Here is a 13,773-nt window from a genome sequence, read left to right on the forward strand (position 1 = left end):
TTTTCTTCCAGGCATCTTATCATCTTGGTTGCTCTCCTCTGGACACATGCCAGTTTGTCAATATCCTTCCTAAAATGCAGTCTGACCAACACGGAATATAGGAGAATGATGACTTCTTTTAATCTTGATCCTATACTTCTGTTAGTGCAACCTAGGATTGCAGTTAGGTGTTTGTTTTTTGCAGCTGCATCACACTATTGACTTATGTTCAGTTTGTGCTCCATCAACACACCCAGATCCTTTGCACATGTACTGCTATCAGTGTGATTCCTCCCATCCTATGAGTTCCTTTGAGTTTTCTTACCAAAGAAATGTAAAACTTTGCATTTATCTCTTTTGAACTTCATCTTTTGAATTTCAGCCTATTTGCTCTAGTCTATCAATTTCTCCCCACTATCTTTATGCCATCTGCAAATTCAATAATCACATTTTTTAACCCATCCTCCAAGCAGTTTAACAGCCCAGGGCCTAAAATGGAAGCTTGCAATATGCCACTTGACATTTCCTTCCAGTCTGGTGCAGGGCCATTTATGTATATTAATTGGGCAGAAATGTTCAACCAATTCTAAAAGTCGCATGATCTGGCCTGCATTTTCCCATATACTCTGTTAGAATCTCATAGGAGGCTGTGTCAAATGTCAAGTTATGCTATATATGCTGCATTTCTATGATCAACTGAACTGGGTGCTCTTTCAAAAAATGCTGAATAACAAATAGTTATATATATATATTCATGAGAATAGTGATCCCAATCAGAAGTCCAGTTAAGTCATGTTATTTTGTGATAACATGATAACAGTATCTAACCAGTAATATATACTTTGATTATGTGCCATCAAGATTCTTAGCAACCACACAGATTTTCTCCATAACAATCTGTCCCTAACCTAGTCTTTCAGGTCTTCCAGCTATGCACTTATTGCCATTGTAACTGAGTCCATCCACCTTGCAGCTGACCATCTTTTTTTTTAGATTTTTTTGTCCCACCTTTTTTATTTTTATTTATTTATTTATTATTTATATATCAAATTTGTCACCACCAGTCTCATTAAAAAGCAACAAATTATTCATAAATAACTCAAGGTAGCAAACATATCTAATACTCTTTCCTCCTCCCAGTTTCCCCACAACAATAACCAAAGTTACCCAGCCAGCTTTCATGCCTAAGGTAGGACTAGAACTCACAGTCTCTTGGTTTCTACCCTGGAGCCTTAATCACTAGACCAAACTGGCTCTCTTCTTCTCTTTCCTTCCACCATTCCCAGCATTAGGTCTTTGCATAATGTGCCTGAATTAGGATAATTTCAGCCTGAAGATATGTTTACATGACAATAAAATGGAGCCCATTCAGGAAAATGTGCCTGCCCATTTTTCCTCCCATTTTAAGCATAGCTGCCCACAATTCCTTGGAAAATAAGCAAGATAAAATTAAACACAATTAAATATGTATACACCATTCAGTGAACATGTAGTCTTATAATTTATGTTGATTTTTTAAAATACAAACAAGTCCAATATTTGAATATGATTTTCATTCATGTCATCTTAATTACATGCCACTCAATAAGGAAATCAGTTGTTTTATGGTTGGTAAAAACATACTGGATCTTTGAAAATGGATGTCCAAAACTGAAATTTAAGAGGTGAGAAAGAATTAATAATACAGTATGTGAAGATGAATTAGGGTTTGAGCATGCTGCTTCTTAAAGCCATATCTTCCAGATCAAAAAGTGTAAGAAAACTCTTGCAAAATGATAACCATAATTCTGTTCACATTCAGAACCATTTAACAGTTAGTCCAGGATGACTGAAGAGTAACAACTGACCTAACAATGTCAGAGTCACGTGTACTTTCTGTCCTATCTTTTAGTAAGCCTCTCTGAAGTGAAGAGTCATCAATAGGTGTTAATTAATGGTACGTAAGCTTTCAAAAGTTAGATTTTGTTTGCAATAAAATAACATCTGTATATATCCCTTTTAAAAAGGGGAATATGCCCTTTCCTCTCCTCACAAAAAAAAACTCCACAGGTTGGAAATTTAACCTCAAAAAGAGCTGTATTCTTCAACATTTAGAGCAGTCTTTTCACACCAAATATATATAGTAGCATTTCTGGCACACAGTCATTGTATTTGATTTTTCAAGAAGCATAATGCTCTTTTAGCTCTAAATCAGAACTTTATTCAGAATGTACTGATAGGTGGTGTTTTTTTTTTTTTTTTTGATGACTTGAAGTAGATTGGCAAAGGCTTCTGACTAAGTTTCAATAACTGCAAAGGAGGAAGAGGCATTTTCCTTCTAAATTAGGTTGCAGAAATGAAGAAAGCTTGGTCTAACCAGAACTGGACATTCTGCAAGGAATGTGTAATATTACAAGTATGTTTTTTTTTTTTTTTTACATTTTTGTTGGTAGATATTAAAGTTTTTATAAATACAAAGTAGATCCAACCAACTTGAAGCCAGCCCAACCCTGCTCTACATCATCATTCATTATATTACTTTTAGATTTACAGATGATAAAGAAACATGGAGTATACAGGAGCAGTTTCTCTGGGGACCTGCATTACTCATTAGCCCTGCACTATATGAAGTAAGTTGAGAGAGGGGGAAAAAAATAAATATGGGTAAGCTCATTTTTTTCTTCAGAAAGAACAATCTTTTCTCTAATATTAATGCATTTGTTTAAATTTTAGAACACTACAGAAGTGGAAGCTTACTTTCCAGATGCCTGCTGGTATGATTATTATAAAGTAAGTAAAATATTTCTTTTTGCTCCTTTTACCTAAGTTTTATTTCTGTGAATTGTTGGACAGATTTTAATAGTAGTAAGTTTTCATGCTTTCTTCTAGCCTTCTTTGAAGTATCTAACTGGCCAATGACAGAGGCAGAATGTTATTTTTAATCCAATATTTAATTAAATAAATAGTAATTAATACTCCTCTGGTCCTGCTCATTTTCCTCTATTTGGGACAAGCCATACCCAGTTTTTGACTGTATCCTAGAAACTCTGGTACACAGGAATGAAAGTGGCTCTTGAACAACAAAGTTACCTCAGTGATGCCTTAAAAGAAAACATTTCTCTTCACATAAATAGGAGAACACAGTGTTCATTAGCTGGGAATTCTGAGCGCTCCAGTTTCAATATATCCAGGGAAGAATAAAACATATAGTTTGGATCCAAAATATATGATTATAGCCTTCCTACTTCACAGAGTTGTATCATGAAAACTCCAAACACAGTCATACTTAGAAAAGACTCATTGCAATTTCTATGTCTTAAGTTAGCCTTGAATAACTAAAGTCATACAAGGTGCAATCAGTCTTCTCTAAATATGATTAAGTTTGAGGTTTTCAGACTTTGGATCCTACCCAATATGTTTGAATCAATGTACTCTTATCATAGCTTCAAGAAAGTTGATTGGGAAAGGATTGGACGTCATTCATTCATTCATTCATTCATTCATTCATTCATTCATTCAATTTATATAGCCACCCATCTCATATTCATGACTCTGGGCAGTTACAGTTAAAACATAAGCAATACCACCACCACCACCACCCAAAAATAAAGGAACCATATAAACCATATAAATGTTAAAAACAATTAAACCAATTAAAAACCATATGGTACAGTCACCAGGACAGCATAGTTATCCAAGAACAATACAGCCATTTTATGGGCTCCATACCACTCTCTGATCCCCAGGCCAAAAGGCAAAGCCAGGTCTTCAGGGCCTTCCAGAAGGCCATCAAGATCGGTGCCAGTCTGACCCTGGGGGGAATGATGTTCCATAGAGTGGGTACAGCAGCAGAAAAGGCCTTCCTCCTGGGTTTTGTCAGATGACACTCTTGAGTGGATGAAACCTGCAACAAACATCTCCTGCTGGACCTGATGGGATGGGTAGCTGTCACTGGGGAGAGGCAGTCCCATGACAGGTTTTAAATACTAATCAGTATTACCCCCTTTTTTTTTTAATTCAGTCCCACTGAAATCATTCTGCTAAGATAATTCTGAGTAACTCAAGTTCCATTCATTTCCATGGAATTTAAAAGCAATTGGCTTTCACTCAGCTGAGTTCAAGAATAAGAAGACTAAGGTTAAAAAAAAAAAAGGGGGGGGACTGATGTAAAAACTGATGATAATTTGAATCAAATGTTGCTGAAAACATTGTTCAGTAGCTAGTTACGCTTGTAAGTAAATCTGGAGGATTCCATAGCTTTTTGGAGGTAGGGAGAACAACATGGAAAAATACTGTCATTTTTACAAATAGGATGAAAACATTGGCACAAGGCGACAGCTCAGAAAATTACCAACTCCTCTTGATCATATCAACCTTCATCTCAGAGGTGGCTATATAATCCCATGGCAGCTGCCTGCTTTAAACACCAAGGCCAGGTATGAACAATGTCTCATAATATTGGTACCTTCTTCTTGGTGGTGAATCAAAGCAAACTTTGTATTGAGAAGTACTGGAAGCTAAAATAGAATGTAAATATGTTATATCTCTAAGTGTGGGTGGATGATAGAATATTATGAACTGAATATTCTTCAGCTCAGTTTAGAACAATGATAAAAACTAAAGCAAGTTTCTTTTTTTAGTCGAAAAAATTTAATGGGACTTACAGTTGCTTTGGATGATAATGGGGCTGCTCAAGGACTTCTTTATTGGGATGATGGAACAAAAATTGGTAAGTGTAACCTTGATAGATTGGAAAGGTAAATATTTTTTAGGACTAAAAGCATAATTTTTAATGGCTTCCAAGAACTCTAGAAGGCAATGTCAGGAGGGTAGGGCCTAAATTTTTGGCCCTTAAAACAAACAGTTGCATTTAATCTGTTGGAGGTTTACACACCTATTTCAGCTTTCTTATAGGGGAAAATGTATTAAATTGGGCCACCAAAAATTAAATTTGCCTCCAATTCTGGTAATACAGTCTTTGCCCAACAAATTGTATCTCACTTGGACATTCATGCTATTGCTCAACTATTTATTTGGTTACTAGTTTGTCGCTGTTAGGAAGTTGTTTGGTCTAAGTTGGTGTTTCTATAACTGAATGACACTGCACATCATATTTCCCATATATTTTCCTGCTCAGCTCCTGGCTTTCTTGGATAAAACTGATTTTCTAGATCCATTTTAAAATGGTTTTAGGCCTGGCTGTGGAATAGAAACTGCCTTGGTCAGCCTGTGGGATGACCTGTGCTGGCTAAAAGACAGGGGAGTGCAACTATGTTAGTTCTCTTGGACTTTTCAGCAGCATTTGATATTGACCATGGTATCCTCCTGGACAGGCTGAGTTGGGATATGGGAGCACTGTACTAAAGGATTGGATGGCCTTTTCCAAAAGGTGATGCTAGGTGATTACAATTCTGCCTCATGGTGGTTGGGTTATGAAGTAATTCAGGCCTCCCTTTTATTCTTCATGCTTTTAACATCTACCTGAAACTGTTGGGAGAGATCATCTGGGGATGTAGGCTTAGGTGCTGTCATTATGCAGATGACACTCAAATCTACATCTTTTCCTCTAATGCAAGCAAGGCAGTTTGCATTTTGAACCAGTGTTTGGGCAGGGTAATAGACTGGATGAGGGTTAATAAACTGAGACAAGACAGAAACATGAGTGAATTGTGTCCTGCTGGTCCTGGAGGGATCAGTCTTCACCCTAAAGGAGCAAGTGCACAGCTTGAGAGTGGTTCTAAATCCACCATTGTCACTATAGGCCCAGGTGGCTTGAGGGACAGAATCCCTTTCATCAGCTTCAGCTGATTTACCACCTGCAACGTTGCCTAGTGTATTGCTCTGTCCCCATCACAACAGGGTTGGGTCACAAGTTCTTTCTGGTTCTGAAACAATGACCGCACAGTATGAGTAATTTATTCCAAGACAGTATAAGAAAATAACATAATAACATAACATGAGACAGTAATCAAAGAACATTCAAGAATACTGAAGAATGCAATAAGATAATGAACAATCTTATGTCCCTTCTGCCAGTCAGGGAACTCCAAAGAGATGACAGTGGGTAGACTCCTTCAAGGTCAGCAAACATGCTGCTCCTTCCCCTAGTACCATCATATGGGGGTTTCTGCCTAACCTGTATAAGCCAATGAACCACTATTACCCATACCACTTTTTGGTGGTCTCATCTCATTGGACTTTGTGAAGGGCAGATTCATCTTATCTTGTGCTTGGAATGCTTTGTCAGGTGGTAATGACACTATCTCAAGGTTAAGGAATATCTGTTTCCCAAAGTTTTTCGATTGACAATGAGAAAGATCATCCTATTCTATACATATGTCCCACCAAGAATAAGGAAAAAACAAGTATGGCTTACCCACATTAGCATCATTTTGGTGCCAGGGAAAGTCCTTTCTATTTTTGGGGCATTTTAATTTAAAATTTGATTGTATTTTTATTTCTATTTTAATTGTATCTTAAATATATTTTAATTTGTGTTGGTTTTGATTCAAATGACCACCTTGCCGCTGCCTGGTTTGTACAGAATTTTAGTTGACATGTTATTTGATTTCATGGTATATGTTTTAACTTAAATTGTATTTTTTAAGTGTGTTTTATTGTAAACCACCCAGAGCACTTTGGCTATTGGGGGGAAGGAAGGAAGGAAGGAAGGAAGGAAGGAAGGAAGGAAGGAAGGAAGGAAGGAAGGAAGGAAGGAAGGAAGGAAGGAAGGGGAAATCAGCATGTCAGAAACATAGAAAATATGATAATCAGATATTGTTACTCTTTTATTACAGATGCATATGAGAAAGGACTTTACCTCTTACACACATTTAATGTCAGTCAGGTATGTACAGTTTCTAAGCATGTACATCCCAAATGAACCAAGACATAGAGATCAATTATGCTTCAGCTTTTGCACTCTCTACAAGTTCTCCTATGAAAATTCTTTTAATCAAAAAATATGGCCAAAATGCTTTCTTTGAAGAAATTACTTGCAAATAATATGTGTATATGTGTGTGAGTATGGGAGGGGGGGGGGAGAAAGAGAGAGAAAGAGAATTGGGGGAACGCCATAAAAATGTGGGATGTGTGTGTGTGTGTGTGTGTGTTTGGATGCAGACTAATTGAAAAAATGTAGAGATTGAACCATACCTACCTGCCAATGATTTCTAACTTTATAATTTTATTTCTGGTTCTGTATGATACCCTTCAGATCATTACTGCTCTATTTATATCTAAACATACAACAACAATAAATAATTGCAATACTGGAGACAGCAGAATAGAGGAGAAAGAACTGGAGAAAATCAAAAATATGAAGACCTGCAAATAGAAGTAGAATCATTATGACAAAAGAAAGCAAAGATAGTACAATAGTAATAAGCACCTTGGATGCAATCCCAAAACATCTGGAGCACCACTTGAACACCATCGCCATTGACAAAATCACCATTAGTCCATTGGAAAAGGCAGCTTTATTTGGATACCTTGAACAAATAACAACATCTGCCTATCCCAGGTCTTTGGGAAGGACTTGAGAGGTGGATAAAAATGCCCAATTTAACATCTAAACATCTGGTTGACTGTGCAACCAATAATAATAATGTTGAGAATTTTTCTCCCAGATTGCTTTCAACACTGTTGCTATCTCATTCTCATGGCTTTTCAAGCCCATCAAAATGCAGCCCCTCTTAGCTCTCATCTCACAAACAGATCACCTTTATACCCCATTCTTCCTGTCCCACCTTTTGATGGAATGAACTTTGGGCTGGGGGGAGGGCTCATAAGTGATTAATGAAATTCAGGGATAATATACAAAGCAATAGTGTCGTCCATTAATCTATGGACCGAGCATTAGTTGAATAAGAAAATTACAGATGAAACAAACTGCACTGAGTTCCTGTCAATCATGAAAAAATATTTGCTGATTCAGGTCCTAACTACTTTCTGGTCTCCCTTTTCTAAGATGTTTAGCATGCAGGCATTGTGTTCAATAAAAATCAGTGGGTTGGAGTGCCTGTAATAGGTATTGGCATGGCCAAATAGTTTCTGTTTGATCTTGGTAGTAAATATGATTGTATTGTTGAAGTAGTGCCATTAGGATAGAAGGAATAACGAAATTAGTTATTTCAAGATATTTTTGAGAGTGCTAAAATATACAGTGGTACCTCGGGTCATGAACGCTTCTGTTCACGACCAATTCGGGTCACGAACAGCTCCGTTCGCAAAATTTTGCTTCCGTTCGCGAACGCCGGATTGGGTGACGAACAGGATCTGCGGCCATTTTCCCTCCCGTGACACATGGTCGTGGCTTCCTGTAGGGAGGGGGACTCTCCCTCCAAGCAATAACTGCCTCCCCACCCGCCTTCCTGTCCTCCACGCCAGAAGTTGCATCCAGCAAGGTTAGCATTCTCTCTCTTCGTACTGTACTTTGTGTCATATTTTTGTGGTTTAAAAAAAAAAAACGTATGGTTCAGAATGGATTAACCATAATTACACTGAACCTTATGGGAAAATTTTATTCGGGTCACAACCAAAATCGGTTGGCGACCAAATTCGGAGGGTCAGAACGGATTAACCGTATTTACATTGAACCTTATGGGAAAATTTGATTCAGGTCACGACCAATTCGGGTCATGACCAGAGTGGCGGAACGAATTAAGTTCGTGAACCGAGGTACCACTGTATTTCTTCATTTAATTTGTTCCATCTGTTGTCATAGAACATTAAATTTAAAAAGAGGAATAATTTGCAATCATTTACTAATACAACTCAAAGATAAGTGAACACCTGCTTCTTCTCATAATATTGATGGAGAAAGATCTTTTTCTGGTGTTCTCCTAAGAGGTCCTGAAATATCAGAAAGACCTGAGTAATTCCAAATACTTCCTTATCAACTTTCCACTGTCCAAAGCTTTCCTAATCACTATTTTTTTTCCCCGATTCCTGTTTCCAAGCCTATGTTTCTAGATGCTTCTTTTCTTTCAAAACTACCCTTCTGGGAAGCAGCCAAAGAAAGTCCAAAAGAATTGTTTTGCTGGAGCTTTCAGGCTAAATTTAGATCTTCCAATATGATATGACTGGAGATTAGTTTGAGGCTTTTAAGTTAAATTTAGTCTCATGGCACAGTTCTGCAATGTGGCATACCTGAAAAAAATAATCTTATATCATTTTGAAGATTGGGAGTGGGGGATATATTTGAGAATGGGCTGTGCTGATTTACAGGTCCAGTCAAGGTTCAAAAGAATGTGGGTTCTGATAATAAACATAGTACTAATTTCCAAACTGTGGGAATGGGATTAATTCCAAATTTGGCAAGATTATCTTTTTCATTATAAGAATAAGGTAATTTTTCCCCTTTTCTTTTCTCAGTACATATTCAGTTGGAAGGGTCCTCTTTACATTATTATTATTGTTGGTTGCACTGTAAGCCAGAAGTTTAGACTGGATTTGGCACTTTTATCCACCTATCGAGTCCTTCCCAAGAACCTGGGATAGGCAGATATTGTTGTTCGATGGTGCTAAAAGTATCATCGCAGGATATAAGATGTTCCAAGTAAAGCTGACTTTTGCAATTGAGCAATGGTGATTTTGTCAATGCCAATGATCTTCAAGTAGTATTCCAAATGTTTTGGGATTGCACTCAAATCGCGTATCACTATTGGTACTATTTTGCTTTCATTGGCCACAATCATTCTATTTCCATTTGCAGGTCTTTGTATTTTGTGATTTTCTCCAGTTCTTTCTCTTTTCTTCTCATTCTGATTATTATTGTTGTTGTTGTTGGTCACACTATCAGCCAGATGTTTAGACTGGATTTGGTATTTTTATCCACATATCGAGTCCTTCCCAAGGACCTGGGATAGGCAGATGTTGTTTGATGGTGTTCAAGGTGTCGTTGCAGGATGTAAGCTGTTCCAAGTAAAGCTCCCTTTTGCAATTGACTGATGGTGATTTTTCAATGCCAATGGTGTTCCAGTGGTGCTCCAGATGTTTTCGGATTGTACCTAAGGTGTTTTGGGATTGCACTAATTATTATTATTATTATTATTATTATTATTATTATTATTATTGCCTTCGAAACAGTTTTTGATTTCTAGTGACTGGCTGGACTAGTCTCTACAGTTTTCTTGGCAAGATTTCAGAAGTAGTTTGCCATTGCCTCCTTCCTAGGGCTGAGACAGAGTGACTGGCCCAAGGTCACCCAACTGGCTTCATGCCTAAGGCAGGACTAGAACTCACAGTCTCCCAGTTTCTAGCCTGGTACCTTAACCACTAGACCAAACTGTCTCTCCCCTCTTTATTTAAGTCCTCAGATTATTAATTTGATTAATTAAGTAAGAAACATATATCATACTTTCAAATATGATCTAGGAATGAAAAAGTAGCTAAAGATTAACTCATTCATCATGTAAGTTATCTTCCTGAAAACTTCAGTCATACAGATTTTTTTTCCCCCTGATGCTTTAGTAATATAGTGAGATTTCAGAACTCTCTGTTCACAAATATAATGGCTCAGAATGCTAATCAGTACCTATAGTTTTCATTTATAATATGGAAAATTATATATTTGTCTTTGTGGATAAGTATTTTAAGTATTAAGTATTTCATATTAAGTATTAAGAAAATATTTAAGTATTATTTGATAATAATAGAAACCATGAAAGAAGAAGAAAAAAAGCCCTAATCCTATACCCATTTGGTATGAATTAGGACTTCTAGTCTACTTTATCTAAATTTGAATAATACCTATACATTTTAGTCAAAATGCTCCTTTACTCTGGAGCAACTTTATTTACTTAACAAGCTCAGTCCAATTATACAAAACAATAAGAGATGCAGAATAGTATGGTAGCCCACAATGAAAGTAGGGCATGTTAACCCAAGCACAATAATAAATAGACAAACATACATTTGGACTTACAATGATCAGTAATAATCTCTAAAATCTGGTCATCAACCCAACACATCCAGCTTTTATGTGCAAATAAATTTTTAGAAGATGGTAGCATTAAGCCATGAGTGTCATCACCCTCTGCCAATATTCCCATCGGTGTTATTTCCATTCTCATCCTACTGCCTCAGTAATAGATTACATGGTGGAACCAAATGTAGATGATGGCAAATTGTTATAAAATAAATTCATAAATAAAAATATTGGGGAATTGTCTTTCAGAATGTCTTGGATATCAGGATCACCCATCAAGGATATTTTGACCCAAACAACTTAAAGTTTGGTGAAGTTAAAATCTTAGGGATACAGCTCAACACCCCTCCAAGTGTGGTTATATTTCAGAATGATGCAAGTATTCCAGCTACTCACAAAGTAACATATAATTCTTCAAGTAAGGTAAGGAAAAAATAATAATCTTAGAATTAAGGAGGACATAGAAACATTCCTGATCTATTAGACCAAAACTTTTTGAAATTCTATATCCAGTTTCCCACAGTGACTATGTGGCTGTCTGTGGAAAATCAGCAAGTAATATATGATGGCTATTCCCTTTTGTGGTTTTCCATTACTTGCATTAGGAAATATGGTATCTCTGACCTTCAAGACAACATGATGACTAATAGCCATCAATAAATAAATTTCCTATGAACTCATTTAAGCCTCTCCTAAAGGCAGCTATAACAGCCATAGCTACTTACTGTGGAAACAAATTCACTAGTGTTGTGATACACTGGAATTTTCTTCAGGTATTGACCTGAACAGGTGAGGATGAAAATGTGTGGACTAACAGAGCCAGGTATACTAGCCCAAGCTTTAGCTCCCTCATCACTTGAATTTAGTTTCCTTTTATTTTCTTCCATGCCAGACTTCAATCTCAGTTCTTTCCTGGATTGGTTGCAATTTGTTAACTTTGATTTGACTTACCAAACCACCTTGATTGCTATGACCGAGGTCTCCATTTTTTCTTATTCTTATTCTTATTCTTATTCTTATTCTTATTCTTATTCTTATTCTTATTCTTATTCTTATTCTTATTCTTATTCTTATTCTTATTCTTATTCTTATTTATTATTTATTGGATTTCTCCCCCTCCCATCTCCCCCACAATAGGGGACTCTGGGCGATTTACAGAAAACATTAAAACTATAAATACATCTAAAACACATAATACATCCAAAATTTAAAACAATACTAAAAAAAGGAAGATCCAAGAAGATGGAAAATCAGGCTGCGGAGAGCTGGCCACTATGGGGCTAGCCATCCCCCTGCTTGAAGTATTCCCTCCCCACTCCAGGCCAAGTGGCAGAACCAGGTCTTCAAGGCCCTTTGGAAGGCCAGGAGTGAGGGGGCCAATCACACCTCCGGGGGCAGAATGTTCCAAAGAGTGGAGGCTACTTTTATTATGGCACAGAAATGCCAGTCCTACTATGGCATGAGAGATGAATGTGTGGCATAGCCAATCAAAGAGCAGTTAATCATGGTGAAAAGTAAAGTGGTCAGATCTGAGTGGAGATGAAATGCTTCTTCCCTCAAATTCCATTGTTTTCTACTTAATTATATATACTTATAAATACAGATCTATGATACAAGAAATTAATTACACTTAATATAAATGACTTTCTATTCATACACAGGAGCATTAAACTAAGTTTATAATCTCAACTGTTTTGTTTCCAAAGGTAATGCATATTACAGACCTTCACCTTTTCCTGGGACAAGCATATTCACTGCGATGGAACTAGCATTTCTTATACAATATAGAGAAATATTATTGTCATCTGTACTTATCACAGATTCATCATTTTTAGACATGATTAAGAGCTCATTTTTGGATGCATCCAGAATCCAACCATTTCAGTAACCCTAGTTTGACTCTATTACAGCTAATGAGTAGATAATATCTGACTTTACATATTAATAAAAGGGTAGAAGTACATGTTTCACCCTAGATACTTCCATAGTGAGAAGTGTTCAACTCCGTGCTAACTCAATATCTTTGATAAACTTCATCTCAGTGCCAACTTTAACATTTGTGTAAATGGTTCCTTGTGATTCCAGTTCAGCATCTTTAAAACATGTGGAAACCCCTGTAAGTATTAAACAGCTTTCTCATTGAGGACTCCAACAACATGTTATTTCTGAAAAAAAAAGAAAAAAAAAGGTTTTCTGAATGGGAAACCAATTCATATTCTATATATATAATGCTGTGTTAGAATTGCCAATCTTTGCATCAGGCATAACTTGGTATTTTTGTTCTTCATAAGTCCATGTGAATTACTACTATTGGACTGTGTTATTGTAATACCTTTGTATTTGAGTAAAAGTCAATATTGGAACCAGAGCTCTTTTCTTTTCTTTTTATATTAAATATATTGTGTAAGATTTGAAGATTCAGTTAAGTCTTAACAGCTTGTTCCTAAAGAGATCTGTTACCCCCATCATTTGCCCAGCTTATGCCTGGACACCAAGAAGTACTACTCAACTAAATTATTTGGTCCAATATTTAATTCTGGACCAGCACAAACCACTTTTGAATATTGTGGCTGCATATGGGAGGTAAACATTAGGAACTGGTAAAAGGATTAAGGGAATCATTCGTTATGTCAATAGACAGCTAAGGACACCTCCATGCATATTTGAAGTCAGGGGAACTTAGTTCCACATAATTAAAATGCAATTCTTCACACACCTATCTGGGAGAAAATCCTGCTAAGCAGAGAACAACTTAACTTTTTAAAAATGCATTTGGCTGGTCTATAAGATACTGTTTTATCTCATGTATTTATTTTACCCTGGCTTATCAATAAAATAAGTCCTATCATTTTACTTTTTGTGTGTGATAGAGCTGAAGTTAAATA

The 13,773-nt window shown here is 36.5% G+C and overlaps 1 protein-coding gene across 3 annotated transcripts in view; it reads left to right on the top strand.

The window, feature by feature from the left end:
• The window catches only part of SI (sucrase-isomaltase), a 108,611-nt gene extending 95,355 nt beyond the window's left edge, over positions 1-13,256 (top strand). For 2 of the 3 annotated variants that reach the window (XM_025169255.2, XM_088131888.1), the window contains exon 43: positions 1,871-2,575. In XM_025169255.2, coding sequence (XP_025025023.1) covers positions 1,871-1,902 — 32 coding nt within the window. In that variant the 3' untranslated portion in view covers positions 1,903-2,575. Of the gene's footprint in view, positions 1-1,870; positions 2,589-2,691; positions 2,749-4,269; positions 4,395-4,598; positions 4,688-6,755; positions 6,806-11,137; positions 11,312-12,594 lie in introns of those variants that run through there. The other variant, XM_015888779.3, reaches the window with a different exon arrangement.
• The last annotated feature ends 517 nt before the right edge of the window (positions 13,257-13,773 follow it).

Source organism: Python bivittatus, unplaced genomic scaffold, assembly GCF_059951505.1.
Source record: "Python bivittatus isolate LINGU-HERP-01145 unplaced genomic scaffold, Pbiv_v1 ctg000980_np1212, whole genome shotgun sequence".
Classification (NCBI taxonomy): domain Eukaryota; kingdom Metazoa; phylum Chordata; class Lepidosauria; order Squamata; family Pythonidae; genus Python; species Python bivittatus.